The sequence below is a fragment of the Sorex fumeus genome, unplaced genomic scaffold (assembly GCF_029834395.1).
Source record: "Sorex fumeus unplaced genomic scaffold, SorFum_2.1 ptg000126l, whole genome shotgun sequence".
In the NCBI taxonomy this organism is placed as follows: domain Eukaryota; kingdom Metazoa; phylum Chordata; class Mammalia; order Eulipotyphla; family Soricidae; genus Sorex; species Sorex fumeus.
In genome coordinates, this window is record NW_026606183.1 from 5,778,308 (window position 1) to 5,794,182 (window position 15,875).

The following is a 15,875-nucleotide window of genomic DNA, read 5'->3' on the forward strand; positions in this document are numbered from 1 at the left end:
TCAGAACTGCTGCAGGGGACTCGTCGGGGTATTAGGAGGGGGCCGGCTAATTAGAATCAATTTTCCCAGTCAATTGAGAAGCTATCATTCATAATGCCCTGAATTAGTTTCTGAACCATTTAGATTAGTTCCTACTTTTTTATTAGGCTTCGTTTCCTGGAACACCACTACATCACAGGCATGTTTTCAGTTTACTATTTATTGCACATTCATTATGCAACTGACATGTCCACAGTATATAAAGCTTACCAACATTTCACCTTCGGGAGTGCAAGGATATACTAAGTATATTAAAACAAAATTTTTGAAATATGTATAGAAACAAGATTTGGGGCGAGAAAAAGATGAGGGAAAGAGGGGGTTGTGGTTTGACATTTTAGCCCAAGACAAGCTCAGATATGAAAATGTAGTCCACTTGAAACTCGTTTCCTCTTCATTGTGCCTTCAATCATATTTACCTCTGCCTGTTTCTACTCTGCCACTTTATATTTGTTGTTCTCTCAATTCCCTTTCCTCTAGTCCATTTTTCTACCCATCAAAATTCAAATTTTCTGGGGAGAATTTTAGCAAACTTAATTCAACAGCAAGGCAAGTTCAATCGACCCAAAAGTTTTACTCAGAATTTATACCAGAAACAGGGATGCTTTCAAAACCTAATGTTACTTGGGTGTCATTTATATTAGCATAAAAAAACTTAAAACTTAAATGCTTACACAAGGAACTACTGGATAAACTAAAATGCCCATTAGAAGAAACTATTAAACCATTAATTTATCAAGGAATTTTTAGTAACAAGGTAACATGCTCATCTAATGAGTATTTTTTAATCGCTGAAGATAAACAAACATCCTGCTGAGTAAAAGGGCCTGCTTTATGAATATACCAGTGCAATAAAAAAAAATACTGTAATCATATTTCAGAACTTCAGTTTGATAGGTGCCGGCATTCCTTTTTCATATGGGAGAAATTTCTTTGATAATCACTTGAAGCTTGGACAAAACCTCCATAGCTCCATTAGAATAATTCCGTAGACTTCATAATTCAGATGAGCTTCAATTCAACCCTTGAGAGAAGACATTCCAGCTCGCATGATCTCATCCACCAGGAGAATGTTGGTAGCAATCACAGTGCTGAAAGGGAAAAACACTCAGATGGATCAGATTGAGACAGAAACGGTAATTCAATTTTTAACTATTCTGTACACACTATTATCCAATTAAACTTTTCCTTTCCCCTTGCACACAAGCTAGTTGACTTTTTTTTTTATTTAGTTGATTATATCTTTGAGAAAAGAAAAGTAACTACTCCTGGCAGTCCTTTGGGAACTAAGGTTACCCTACCCAATCATCTCTCCAACCCAAGAAAATGATTCTCTTTTAAAGGTAGTTTATTTTTTGGTGTTCTCTAACTTACCACGAATGAAGAAGTTGTTTCTTTACACAGTAGTTATCCCATACACCCACTTCTGCTGCAACCATCGGTTCACCTGAAAAGGAACGGATGAATTCTTAAAAACACAGCAAAGACGCAAAGAATATTACCAAAGTTATGATCACCAATTAGTATTTCGTGTAGCATTAACAACAAAAACCCAAGTCCTGGCAGGACATTTAGTTCAACTTTCTACTTTAAAACTATAGCTTCTTAACAGAGAGCAGTACTCCTACATTATTTAAAAAAAAAAAAAAAGCTAAAAAAACCTATAGCTTCTTTCCAGAAAACCAATTTTAGTTGCCCCCCCCCCCCCCCCATTCCATAGGCAACAACCTGTGGTGCTCAAGGCATCTAAGCTCTGTGCTCAGTGACCACTCCTGAGCAGAGCTCAGGGGACCATATGTGGTGCTGGAGGGCATTGAACCTGGGCTGGCTTTTCACACAGCAAACGTTTTATCATTTCAGCCCTGACCTACAATAACAATTTTTATTATATTGTACCTCACTGAAGGGGCTGAGGAAAACAGTAAGGTGCTGTGGATTGAACCCACGGCTCTAGCATGCAAGCCACACACTCCGATTCTCGAGTTATTTGCCCATCCCTCCTCTGCACGACGTCTAAGTTGATGACGTCTACTTGGAAGACTTCTACTGATAAGAATGCTCTATCTGGCTACCAAACACGCCAACATCTCCCCTTTTTCTCAATACATTCTCCCTTATCTATATTACTGTACAGCATTTGGGACTTTTCAAAAAATAAGACTTGTTTCTCAATCCAGAAGCATCCACTATGTGTGAAACAAGATGGCTTTATTTATTTATTTTTGCTTTTTGGGTGGCAAAAGACTGCAGCGTTCTCGTCCGGGATCTGCATTTTATAGTCTCTGAGTCTTGGCCGCTGATGGGATTACACGGCGCCAGGGGGCCAGGTGGTGGGTGTCTTTTGCCCCCGCGCCTGGGTGTCCCTCGCCGGGACCCCTTGGAGGGGAGCGGGTTGAGCTTTCCTCCCCGCCCCTACCGGGGCTCCGGCAGCCGAAGACCTTCAGGACCAGCCACCACCATGCTGAGACCACTCTCCGCACACATGAAGGTACTGGCAGAGGGACAAAGCCACGCGGGTTCCGGGGCCGAGACCTCCAAGCCTACTCGGATTGGAGTCGAGCATCTTCCATCCAGATCCTCCAAATTCCAGCAGGCGGGGGTCACACCCACCACCTGGCCCCCTGGCGCCGTGTAATCCCATCAGCCGCCAAGACTCAGAGACTATAAAATGCAGATCCCGGAACTGCGCAGCCGCATTTGCGGCCGCGCGACATCTTATCAAAACTTTTTTTATGACATCTTATTTTCTCATTCCTACTTTGGACAAACTTGCAGGCTATCGAATGTAGCCTGCCCACAGGGCAGAGTCTGGCAAACTCCCCGTGGCGTACCAAATATGCCAAACACCAGTAACAATGATGGGTCACATTCTCCTAAAGAGCCGTGAATATAATCTCAGGGCTAGGATGAAAGAGACGTTACTGGGGCCTGCTCGAGGCAATCGACGATTAACAGGATGATGAAATGAAATGAAATGAAATGCTTTTTGGGTCACACCCGGCGATGCACAGGGGTTACTCCTGGCTCTGCACTCAGGAGTTACTCCTCGAGGTGCTCAGGGGACCACATGGGGTGCTGGGAATCGAACCTGGGTCGACCGCATGCAAGGCAAACGCCCTACCCGCTGTTGCTATCTCTCCAGCCCTGAAATGATGGCTTTAACTGAAATTTATTTAGAAAGATGTGAGGGGAGAGAACAAAGAAATGTAAATGTGTTCAAGAAAACACAGGCAGCAAAGACAATCAAATGTTCAAGAAGAACACCAACTTGGAGAGCAAGTCTCTTCTATTACAGAAAATATAAGTATTTACTGATTCTACTCACATATCTCATGGATGGATCTCAACCATCTTTCTTTTTCAAAAAATTGGCGTGAGACCAGAACTTCATTCATTTCATAGGATTTAGTTCCTATTACAGCATTACCTTTTCCTGTTTTCCTTACCCTTTGAGTTGTGGGGGTGGGGGGAAGCCTTAGTGGTATTCATGGAACCATGTGACGGTGGGAGCCAGTCATGGCTAGTGTAGTTGAATGTAAAACAAGCACTTTACCTCCTGTATTATTTGTCCAGTTCTAAGCCTTTGATATTACCCTGAACTGCATTACTATTCAGCAACACCAAATCTGTTTGAATTCAAATGTTTGCTTTCATCCAATCACTATACTTGACATTCCATTTTTAGAAATTCCAAGATTTTCAGTGTTTTTGTTCTTTCTCGGTTTCCCCGCCCCCTCCTGCTAACAAATACTTGTATTTTCTTACCTGCGTTCAAGTCCACACCCACAAGTTGACCAGATTCTGAATGCTCTGCTTGAACTTTAACTAGTGTTTCCTGAAGGTCAAAGCCAGAATTCTGAGCAAGAACCTAAAGCAAACAAATTTAATCCATAAATACAGGATCCTAAGATTGGTCACGTCTACAACGCATAAAAACTATATACTCCAACCCCCAAATCAAACAGTAATTTTACTGAATATATAACCAGTATGTTCACTTCAGAGAATCATGACAGGTCATTATCAACTTTCTAACCATCCCAATCCTGGCTAACTTTTTTTTTTTCTTTTTGGGTCACACCCAGCAATGCTCAGGAGTTACTCCTGGCTCTGCACTCAGGAATTACTCCTGGCGGTGCTTGGGGGACCATATGGGATGCCAAGGATTGAACTCTGGTTGGCCACATGCAAGGCAAACACCCCACCCGCTGTACTATCCCCGGCCCCTAAATGTAACTTTTAATAACACACACATTAAAAGAATCATGACATATGGCTGCTCAACTCTCTACCCATCCCAAACACTGTAACTCCCACAAAGGCACACCATAGAAAATAGCATTAACATAATTTAACCAAAACAAAAAGGAAGCTTGAAGTACTTAGGCCACACAAATTCTTTAACAGAATTACTTTTTTTTTTTGCTTTTTGGGTCATACTTGGCGATGCACAGGAGTTACTCCTGGCTCTGCACTCAGGAATTACTCCTGACGGTGCTCAGGGAACCATATGGGATGCTGGAAATCAAACCCAGGTCAGCCGCGTGCAAGGCAAATGCCCTACCCGTGTGCTATCGCTCCAGCCCCTAACAGAATTACTTTAAAACCAAAGACTAACTTTTATTAGTAAAATATAACCGAGTTATTAAAAATGTGATAGAAATTTTAGATTACTGTAGTCAACTGCCTTTTTGATCCATAACATTCTCTCAGAATAATTCTCTTGGGTGAGGGAGACAGTTCAACAGCTGGAGCTTTGGGTTTGATTTCTACTTTGGTGTGACACCTGGTGATAATCAGGGAACCTCATGTGATATCAGAGTCTAAACTCAGGTTGGGCATATATATAACCCCAGTCCTGGATTTAATTTCTTTGTTTGCTTTTGGGCCACACTTGGTAGTGCTCAGGGATCACTTTTGGCTGGGCCTAGGAGACCATATGGGGTGCTGGGGATAGAACCCAGGTCGGCCTAGTACAAAGCAAGCATTATCCATATTGCCACCTGTAACGTCAGATATCATTCAAGTTGCCCTTCCAGATAACTAAATACACCTGGATAAAAATATAATGTATACGAGTGTTAGGAAAAATAAGTAAATGAAACTTCATACAAAATTCATATGGGGGGGGGGGCATTACCAAAAAGATTTGTTGAGTTTAATCATTTGAGTAGCTCCAAAAACAGGGCTGGAGCAACAGAGTCAACCAAGGCTCAATCCTTGGCACCCTATGTGGTCCCTGAGCTCTGCCAGGAGTGATCCCTGAGCAGAGACAAAAGTAACGAAGCACAGACAGGTATTTAGGAAGGGGGTGGGGAGTCCAGAACACAAAAACTGCTTTAAAAGTATTCATACCTTGGGAATAATGAGTAGTGCATCAGCAAATGCCTGAACTCCGAGTTGGGCCCTACCCTTTACGCTAGGCTTATATTTAATCAGGGCTTCTGCCATTGCCACTTCCACAGCTCCACCACCGGGAACTACACATCCTGTTTGAGAGGGAAGAAAGAAATGCTAAGGTTCAAACTAAATCAAACTGTAAAAACTTTAAATTAAAAGAGTTAAAAGCATAAGTTTCAAGACAAAATTGCATCTGAAAGTAATATACAATTTAACACTTGGAAACTTAGCTCACTTTATTTGTAGCCACTTTTAATAACGGTATGCCACAGAAAGCAACATACCATCAAAAGCCTTTTCAAGGGAAAACTTTACTTTTGCATGGTGTCTGGCTGTGTAAAATATTGATAAAAAGAACACAGTATTCAGCCATGCTTTGCAGACGAGTGAAAAGAGAATAGTTTAAATACACAGAAGCTCTTACCGTCATCAATAGCATTTTTAACAGCTCTCAAGCCATCTCTTATCGCATCTTTGATTTGGGTGAGTGTGTGCTTATTTGGTCCTTTGACCAATAAAGTTACAGAGCGAGGATTATTACATTTCTCAATAAAAGTAAACTTCTCTTCTCCCTTTGCAAAAAGATTAAAACATTTTCAAAATAAAATTTTGTACAAAAAAATGAATATTAAGCAGCACTTAATTTTAATTGCACATAGAAAATATGATCGTCCCACCATAAGTTGATCACTATACATAAACCAAAGCAAATACCTGATCCTGATTTTAGTGAATCTGGTGCTGAAGAGACCATACAAGGTAACAAGAATGAAACGCAGGTGGGCCACACACAAGGCAAACTAGTACAATTAGTAGTACAATTAGTATTAGTACAATTACTAGTACAATTAGTAGGCAAATTAGTAGTAATTTTAAATAATTGGTAGTAGTTTTTTGTGCAGAATTCATGAACCACAGATTAACCATGGGAAGAAAATACTTACTAATGTATATTCATACACAAGTCCTGCATGTCCCAGACAGTCAGGAGTTAGGTCGTCTAAAGAATTTAAAGCTAACCCACCGCAAGCCAGAGTCAGCCTGAAATAACAAAGTTTTGAGATGTATGAGTGATATTGTGATATTTAAAGAGAATGATCATTTTTAGGAGACAATAATTTTGAATTACAGAAAACCGTTATTCTAAGTGACAGTAGAGCGGGTAGGGCATTTGTCTTGCATGGCCGACCCAGGTTCAATCCCCGGCATCCCATATGGTCCCCCAAGCACCACCAGGAGTAATTCGTGCGTGCAGAGCCAAGAGTGACCCCTGAGCATCGCTGAGTATGACACCCCCACACAATATTACAATAAAATAAAATGTCACTGGGGATGAGCCCACACCCAGTGGTACTCAGATTTACTTCTGGTGGTGCCAGGAATTAAACCCAGCATTGATTTCACGCCAAAGTAAATGTCCTACCCTCTGTGTTATCTTTCCAACTTCTAAAATGTCATTTTATCTAAAAGCCATTTACCAACTAATTGAAGATTCTCTTTTCCCACTAAGGTCCCCATTTAAACTTTTCTTCCCAAATTGGTAAACATTCCTTTGATAAAAAACTCAACACTGGTTAACAGTTCTTTATCAGGGTGAGCTCTTATGGAGAAGTATTTCTCAGAAACTCGTTTCTTTACATGTAAAAACACATACACATCTGTCAGTTACAAAAGAAGTATGGTCAGAGACAGTACGAGGTCAAGACAAACGGATCACCCTCGTTTGATCCCCAGCACTGTTAAAAGTGACTCAGGCACATGGCGTGAGCAACAGCTCTTGAGCACTGACAGGTGAGTTCCAAACAACCCCCAGCACCCACAAGTGGGGCCAAGCAGTTACAAAGGGCTAGTGTGTATGTTTTGGTATAGGTCCAGACAATATGGTCTCCTGAGTACCACAGGAGTGACCCTCCAAACACTCAACTGGGAGCAGCTCAGCACTGCCCAGTATGGCCACCAAAACAAAAACAAACAAGTATATACCAAAACTCAGAACAGCATCATTCACAAGTCAAAATATACACAGCTTAATGTCCACAAAAGGACAAATAAAATTTAACACACACAGAATTAGGAATGATTATGATAATACAAATACAAATTAAAGACTAATTTTTAACAGAACGTTAGAACTTACCATAACTGAAGACTTACTGTACTTTATCACAATAAAGAAAAATGCAAAAAATACAGATAACCAGGTTAACTAAGTAAAATTCGTATCATATAGCTCTCTGCTACCCGTACCTTTCCATATTTCTCCTTTTAGCTCTGCGCAGAGCTACTATGCCTTCTTTGGCAAGAGCATCTAAGGAAAAGGGGTCAATTCCCTGTAACAAAAATTAAAATTAGTTTCAGTCTCATTTTAAAAAACAAAATATAAAGAATCTTAGTTCGTAAGTAAAAATTTCATCCTCACCTTTTGATTAACAACAACAAATCCTTTATCTGAATCACCACAGACTTTCTTTTTCAATTCTATTATTTTTTTAACTCTATCTTCAATAAATTTTCTTTCAGCTTTTACTAGTTTTTCTCTCTCTTCTGCACTCTTGTAAAAAAAGCCAGAATTCACTTCTCTAGCAAAAAAAAAAAGTTACAGAAGAGAAAATGTTTACATTTTGAGCAAAAGAAGAGCCAGAAGTTAACTGTTAACCTTTGAAAACCAAACAAAAATCATTCTTTACAGTGGGAAAAACGAATCTCAAAAAGTGCCCCAAACACCAAGCTGCCCCTCTATTCCATTTTTAAGGGATTTAAACTCACGTTTTTTCATATTCTAATGACACATTGCAGGTGAGAATGAATGCATTTTCTACTCTTTTTTTCATATCAGGATGCCGTGCCCCGTGATCCAGAACAAGACCTCTGATTAAGCTGTTAAATAACAAACAAATATTACCTTCTGTTTGATGGGATTTAGCACAGGATAAAAAAACTTTTAAAATTTTTTAAAAAAATTTTATTGAATCACCGTGACACAGTCACAAGCTTTCATGTTTGAGTTACAATCACACAATGATCAAACACCCACCCCTCCACCAGTGCACATTCCCCACCACCACCATCCCCGGTATACACCCCCTTTCCCACCCTCCCCGTGCCTCCATGGCAGACATTATTTCCCATAATCTCTCTCTACTTTTGGGCATTATGGTTTGTAATACAGACACTAAGAGGTTATCATGTTTGGTACAGGCTAAAAATTAACACTCTATTGAGACTAGACAGCTAATTTCCCCGTAATTAACTGTAAGTTATCTGAATGATTCCTTCAAAACTATTAAAACCGAACGACTTTGTTAAAATGTTAGTTTTACTTTTGTTATAATCAGCTTTAGTTGTTATTTTTATTTTTGGGGGTGGGGGAGTCACACCTAGCAGTGCTCAGGGCTTACTGATATACTTAGCATCTGAATATGACCAAATATGCTTACTACTCAAATGTAACAACCCTATCTTCCACAGAAAATTTAGCAAGGATTCCCTCAACTAGTATAAACTTGACCACAGTTACTTCCTTTTATAGAAATCGCAAGGTTGGAGGAAAGTACAGTGGGTATGGCACTTGCCCTTCATATGGCTAACCTGTGTTTGATCCCCAGCATCCTGTATGGTCCTGAGTGGTACCAGGAACGAGTCCTGAGCACAGAGCCAGGAGTAACCCCTAAGCACCACTGGGTGTGGCTCCAAAATAAAACAAAAAGAACGATCCCTGGCACCTCATATGACCCCCGAAGCCCAGGAGCGATACCTGAGTGCAGAGCCAGGATATAAGACCTGGATTTAACAAAAAGGAAAACTATTCTGGAAAAGTACTTTGGTCTTTTGGCATTTATGAAATATTTAGGTGCAAAGCATATACCAGGAAACTAAAAAGAATCTTTTAAATTATTTCAAAGACCTAGACTGAAATCATTTATTTTTGTTTTGGGGCTCGGCACTGCAGTATCCAGGAACTATTCGATGCTGGCATTCAAATCCAGGCTATCTGTGCAGAGCATGCCTTCAACTTATTAAGCTCTCTCTGGCCCGCTGAAATGTCTTGATTCTGGCCCATACCTAGCAGTGCTCAGGATGGAATCCAGGTTGGTGGCTTCCATGATAAGTACCCTGTTCGTTGTACTGTTAAGTCTGGCCCCCAGAAGAATTTTTGTTTTCAATGCTAGAAATTGAATCCAGTGACTCATGCATGCAAGGGCTACATGCCTTATCACTAAACCATCAATATGGCTTTCAAAATAGCTGACAATAAACACATTTTAAAGAAATGTTAGATAGAATATACATTTATATACATCAACATGGGGCTGGAGCGATAGTATAGTGGGTAAGGCGTTTGCCTTGCACAAGGCCGACACAGCTGACCCAAGTTCAATTCTTCCGCCCCTCTCGGAGAGCCTGGCAAGCTACCTGTGACATATTCGATATGCCAAACAGAGTTAACAAGTCTCACAATGTTACTGGGCCCACTCAAGCAAATCGATGAACAAAGGGAGGACAATGACAGTGACATCAATATACATTTATTATTGAGATAAAAAAACAAACACACAATAAGAAGCATACTTTACAATCTCATGGCATTATGCCACCTACCTCGTATCAGTTTCAGATTTATGTTTCATTTCCATTATCTCAACCATGAAGAGGTCAATAGGTTCATCTTGTTTTTTAATGGCCAAAATAGAGTCCACCACAGCCTATAATAGAAATGTAACTATTAAATCGAAAGTGCTACTTGCTCTTTTTGGAGGTTGTTTGACAGCAAAAGGCAGGACTTACTCCTGGCAATGGTTGGGGGATCAGAGGCAGGCACTTCAAACCCTGTACTATCTTTGCAACATGCTTCTTGCTCTGCGTAAGTTTAGTTTCTTAACTTTATTTATAAAGAATTAAACTCATTTACATTTCTGGAATCTTAATTCACAATAACCCAAGTACTACTATCCCTCGTATTTTCAAACATAATGGGACCAGAGCGATAGTACAGCAGGTAAGAAATCTGTCTTGCAGTGGTCCACCCAGGTTCGACAATCCCCCCCAACCCACCAGGAGTAATCCTTTGATTGAGCACCAACAGCTGTTAAGGCCCCACCCACCACCACCACCACCACCACCACCACCAAGAGCAAGACTTCAACTGAAATCTTCCCTTTTGAAAAAGAAATCTCCATTTATATACCTTTTGGTTTTTGGGCCACATATGCTGCAATGCTCAGGAGACCATATGGATGCTAAGGATCAAACCTGGGTTGGCTACATGCAAAGCACTGTACCCGCTGCACTCTCTAGCCCCTCCATTTACAAATATTTTAACAGTTCCAATTATACTTTCAGAAACTGGGTAGGAAATAGTTACTTGATGCTCTCATTTAATCTTTTACGGAAAGAGATCAGGTTCTCATTCCCATACAAAGAACCTATTTCATACAACATGATACTATACAAACTTTAGATTGAGGTGCCAAAGCCACAGCACAGCGAGTAAGGCATTTGCCTTGCAGGTGGCTAACCCATGTTCAATCCCTGGCATCCCATATGGTCCCCCAAGCACCACCAGGAGTAATTCCTGAGTACAGAGCCAGGAGTAACCCGTGAGCAATGCTGGATGTGACCCCCCCCAAAAAAAACCCCAATTAACAAAAACTTTAGATTGAAACCTGTAATTGAAATCGGTAAATAAACTGAAATGCTTCTAAACTGGGGTTTTTCTCTACCAGACAGATACAAACACATACCTCTGTTAAGACATCAGCAAGTTCAGCATGAACTTTAGTACGTAGAGATGTTCTGGCCACATCTATAAGTACTTCTCTGTCCATTGGCTTGCTTACTTTGACTTGTTCCAAAAACTGAAGTGCCTTTTCCTTTGCCGCTTCAAATCCTTCTGTTATTATTCTTGGATGAAGACCCTGCAACAAACATACAATTATAAAACCACTATCAATACTAAAATTCAATTTAAAAAACATACAGTTCCTTATTATGTGCTGACTTTCTGAATACACTTAAAAGGACAGTCCTTTCAATGCAGAGGTAAAGAACAGACATTGCTCTAGCACAGAGTTAAAACCAAGGGAACTATAAAGAACACTTGGGTGTTCACTGTGCAACCAAGAATGGCACAAAACACTCAGAAAGAACAACATACCAAATTGTGGTTAGTAGGAACTATCTTATGTTTTCTATAGATAATCTGAAATTTATATTATGTACTGGTAAAAAGACTAAGTTTGCTTACTTTCTTTTTCCAGGAAATTTTTTCTAAGGTTTGCTTTAACAGTTAATTACCCAGGGTTAAAAACTGGTAAAATTCTTGAACCAGGAGTACAGCAGGTAGGGAGCATTCCTTGTATACAGCTAGCCCTGGTTCAACCCCTTGCACCCCATACTATGCCCCAAGCCTCACCAGAAGTGATCCCTGAGCAGAACCAGAAGTAAGCACTGAGCATAGCCAGATATGGTCCCTAAAACAAAAGTTCTGAAAATCTTTTATTTGCTCCTTTCTTTGTAAATATGTCTACCTAGTTCTTAACCTAGTCCTCATTTTAGTTATTACTAATCTGTGCCAAGGACAGTTACTCAGAATCACAATAACATTATCATACCAGGATAAAAAGATTCTGGCTCCTACATTTAAATCTTTTCTACTTAACATTCTGCTATGTGATCTCTACAACGTAAGTCTCAGATTATTTACTAGAAAAAAAAAAAACACATAAACATAGAATTATGTATACTTCAGAAATATAGAGATCCGCCTGCTTCAGCAGCTCCCCGATGATTAGGACATTAGAAGTGGTACCATCACCAGTTATGTCATCCTGGGCTGTTGCCACTTTGGCTATTAAGGAGGCTGTTGGATGCTGAATTTGCTAAAAACAGGGGGAAAAAAATTAAAACATAAGATAAAGCAGTACAAATACATTCTAAACAAAAGGAATGAAAGGCATCTTTAACTGCAATTTGCAAAATCTGCCCAAGAGTCCAACAATATTATTTTAATCAACCCAAAATTAATTTTATCTGAAAAATTTCTATTTCCAAAACTTTTGAGAATGGGCACCGGTGGAGGGATGGGTACTCGATCATTGTATAACTGAAACCCAAGCACAAAAAAGTGCAAGTCTACAACTGTACCTCATGGTGTTTCATTAATAAAAATTAAAAAAACCCAAAAACTTGTTTTGAAACCCATGAAGTGATTGATATGGGGGGAGGGGGGGATCCATGTTCTGACACCAACATATGGCAATGCCCCCCCCCCCCAGCACCTCCACATCTCACATAAAAATTTGAATTCTCTTGGGGGCTAGAGTGATAGTACATCGGACATGATACTGAGAACAGAGAGGTGTATCGAAGGGTGTGGCCCATAAACCAACCAGGTGTCCTTTAACATGCAAGTCCAGGGGCTGGAATACAGTGGGTATGGTGCTTACCTTCTTGCACGTGGCCCAGAGACCACCAGGACCTCCCTGGGCACGGTGCTAAGAGTTAGTCCCGAGCACCAAGGGGCATGCTGCCCCCCCCCATAAAAATGAAGGTCTACAGTAGTAAATGTTATTTAGCAAATAAAGACAAAAACAAAAAAGCCCCAACCCTCAGTAATAATTATCGGAGGATGCTTAATCCCTATGTAGAAGAGATAGGTCTTATTGGAATCTAGTTCAGGAGAAACCCTGCGGGAGCATTTTCTGTTCTTGTTTTATGAACCACACGAAACACTCAAGGATCAAGTCTGGACAGGTCTGAGAGAACATATGTGGTGTGGTGCGTTGTGAGTTTGTGTGTGTGTGTGGGGGGGGGGCTGTGGGTTGGACAGGAACAGCAGAACAGAGACAGTACTGCCAAAGCCTCACACAGGGCTGACCAGGTTTCAATCCCAGAACCCCCTACGTCCCCCTGGGCCCAACAGGAGTGATGAGTGCGGCCCTGTACTCCAAAACTCAGAAAATACTCTAAATTTGAAATAAAGAGAAGAAAAGGAAAATGATGAAGATAGTGGAATGAACTGTCCTTTAATCCAGAACAATTCTTCTCTTTGGCAAAAAGAATTTCCGTTTCTAGGTTAGCCATCCTGCAGATTATCTCATGCCTAAATCTGTGGCTCTATTTTGGGCAACAACACTACATTCGTGATAACTGCTTAACTGCTAGGGTCGGGAAAAGAAGAACGAGGAAAACCGCCGCGCTCGATGATCTAACTCCTGGTCCGCAGGGCTTTAAAACACTGCAGTTCCCCCTCCTCCGCAACTAGAGATGGAAGGGCTGAGACCCGAGAGTTGTACATGTGACCGATCCTGCAGCGCCTGTCCACCTAGCCCTTGAGAAGCTTTAAATGCACTACGGTCATGTTCCTGTCATTACAATCCTCTCTTCAGGATCGCAAATGCAAATAAAACAAAAAGCACCTGCCCAAGAGTCCAGCACGCCTCGCCCTACGGCGATTACTGTCCACATCCCTTCCTTCCTACCCACCCCTCCAGAAACGTCTCGCTGGAGTCTGATTTTCTTCTCCCGCGAGAAGAAATCTTCCGACAACTCAAAAAAAAAAAACCAAAAAACCACCCGATTTCTGGCCACGATGGCAGCCGCTCACTCACTCACTCACCATCTCGTGCAGCAGCACGTTGCCATCTTTCGTCAGTTTGATATCCCCGGCGCCGGAAACAAGCCTGTTTAACGGCCAGAGAGCGATCAGAACCGCGACCGGGACCCCCTGACCCGGATCCCCGGGAGCCGGGGGCCCGCGGCCGCTTCTCCCCTCCCGGGACCCGATGGCGGCGGGGCCCGCCCCGGACCCCCGCGAACGCCCCGCTCGTGTCTGCGCGCGGAGTCGCGGCGCGCACGCGGGCGGCTTTGTTCTCGACTCCGAGGAAGGGCCGGGACGGGCGCCCACGGGGCGCGGGGCCGGCGGCCGAGGGGGCCGCAGCCGCACGCGCGCGGGCCCGGAAGTGACGGGCCCGTTTCGGGGCCGCGGAAGCGCGAGGCTCCCGGGGCCGGGTCCGCGCTTCCCGGCGGCCCGCCTTACATCTTCATGGTGCCTTTAGGCCCCAGGTTGGTCCTCAGCACGTCCTGCAGCCCCCGCGCCGCGCTGATGTTGACCGCCAGCGCCGCCTGCGCCCGCGCCACCTCGGCCTTGGGGTTGAGGGTCTTCACGGCCGCCATTGCCCGGACCTGCAGAGGAAGAGGAGGAGAAAGCCGCGCGCAGCGCCCACAGGCGGTTCAGCGTGGTGGCAAGGCGCTCCACGGCTCTTCTGGAAAAGTCGGCGCGCCCGACACGCCCCCTCCCCCTCCCAGCGCGCCCTTCGCTGCCGCTATTGGGCCGCGGGGCGGTGGGCGCCGCTCATTGGCTCCCGGCTGCACGTCGCCAGCGCCATCACGCTCGGGCGGAGCCTGTCCCCGCTCTTTAAGGGCACGCGGAAGGATTCTTGTCGCGCGAACGGGAGCTAACTTTGAGAGCCAATCCGGAGCCTGAGGGCCGGCGTGGGGCGGGGCTGAAGCCCCGGCGGCCGCTCCTCAAAGGCTGTGGCCGTCGCAGTGCGCACTTTGCTCTTCTGGCTCCTTTCGCCCGCCTGTTTCTAAACGGTGCGGCGTGCTTCAAGGCGTCCTGGGGAGCGCGGGGGTGGCGGATACGGAAGCAAATTCCCCGAGAACCTTCGTTCATTACAGGAAGTACCGTAGAATGGGTGCCAGGGCGTGGGAACAGAGTACTTGGAACCTCAGAGCAGGCTTGAAAACCCACATTTCATTAAACCTGATGGGTCTCCTTTAAGAATAAAAATTCTCAAAGCGACCCCGTTTTATTTGTTTTACTGACGCCCCCATACTGGGTATTCAATAATACTGTATCTTTTTTACGGAGAAAAAAATAATAGGATTTTACTTATATTGTGGGGTGGGGGTGTGTGGGCGTTGGGCCACACCCAGTGATGCTCAGGGCTTACTCCTGGCTCTGCACTCAGGACTCACTCCGGGTGGTGCCGGGAATCGCCACGTGCAAAGCAAGCGCACTACCCACTGCTATCGCTCCGCCCTGTTATTTTAAGTGTGAAATTGTTTACAGCTTAGAAAAATGCCACTGGGGGAAGCTAGAGATTCGGTTCTGTCACGTGCCTACGCGCTTTCCATCCGCCGAATCTAATATGTTTCCCCGAACCCCACCAGGAGTGACCCCTGAGCGCCGCTGGGTGTGGCCTAACCCCCTCAACCACCCACCAAAAAGAACAGAAATGAAGGTGAAAGTCCACTGTTTTGAGGTGTGGATTGTAAGGAGATCCCCAAATTTTCTAAATTGAAATAATATTCCGGTAACATTAATGCAAAATGTGTATACACACACACATATATATATATATGAATTTGGGAGGGTGACACAGTGATGCTCAGAGGAAGCTCCTACTTCAGTGCTCAGGGATGACTCCAGTATG

At 43.2% G+C, this 15,875-nt stretch overlaps 1 protein-coding gene and 2 non-coding genes across 3 annotated transcripts; all 3 read right to left on the minus strand.

Moving 5' to 3' along the window:
* Positions 1–181: 181 nt before the first annotated feature.
* CCT6A (chaperonin containing TCP1 subunit 6A) lies at positions 182–14,721 on the minus strand. The gene is made up of 14 exons (XM_056137653.1): positions 14,477–14,721; positions 14,057–14,120; positions 12,183–12,317; positions 11,181–11,354; positions 10,039–10,142; positions 8,206–8,316; positions 7,859–8,018; positions 7,687–7,769; positions 6,384–6,480; positions 5,864–6,011; positions 5,395–5,528; positions 3,805–3,907; positions 1,414–1,486; positions 182–1,130 (listed from the first exon to the last, which is right to left on the minus strand). The coding sequence occupies exons 1-14, from the start codon at positions 14,611–14,613 to the stop codon at positions 1,058–1,060; spliced, it is 1,596 nt and encodes a 531-aa protein (XP_055993628.1). The 5' UTR covers positions 14,614–14,721; the 3' UTR covers positions 182–1,057.
* LOC130045036 (small nucleolar RNA SNORA15) lies at positions 5,678–5,814 on the minus strand. Its single transcript, XR_008795514.1, has one exon. It is a non-coding gene; the product is annotated as a small nucleolar RNA SNORA15 (small nucleolar RNA).
* Positions 11,426–11,555, minus strand: LOC130045037 (small nucleolar RNA SNORA22). Its single transcript, XR_008795515.1, has one exon. It is a non-coding gene; the product is annotated as a small nucleolar RNA SNORA22 (small nucleolar RNA).
* Positions 14,722–15,875: the final 1,154 nt, after the last annotated feature.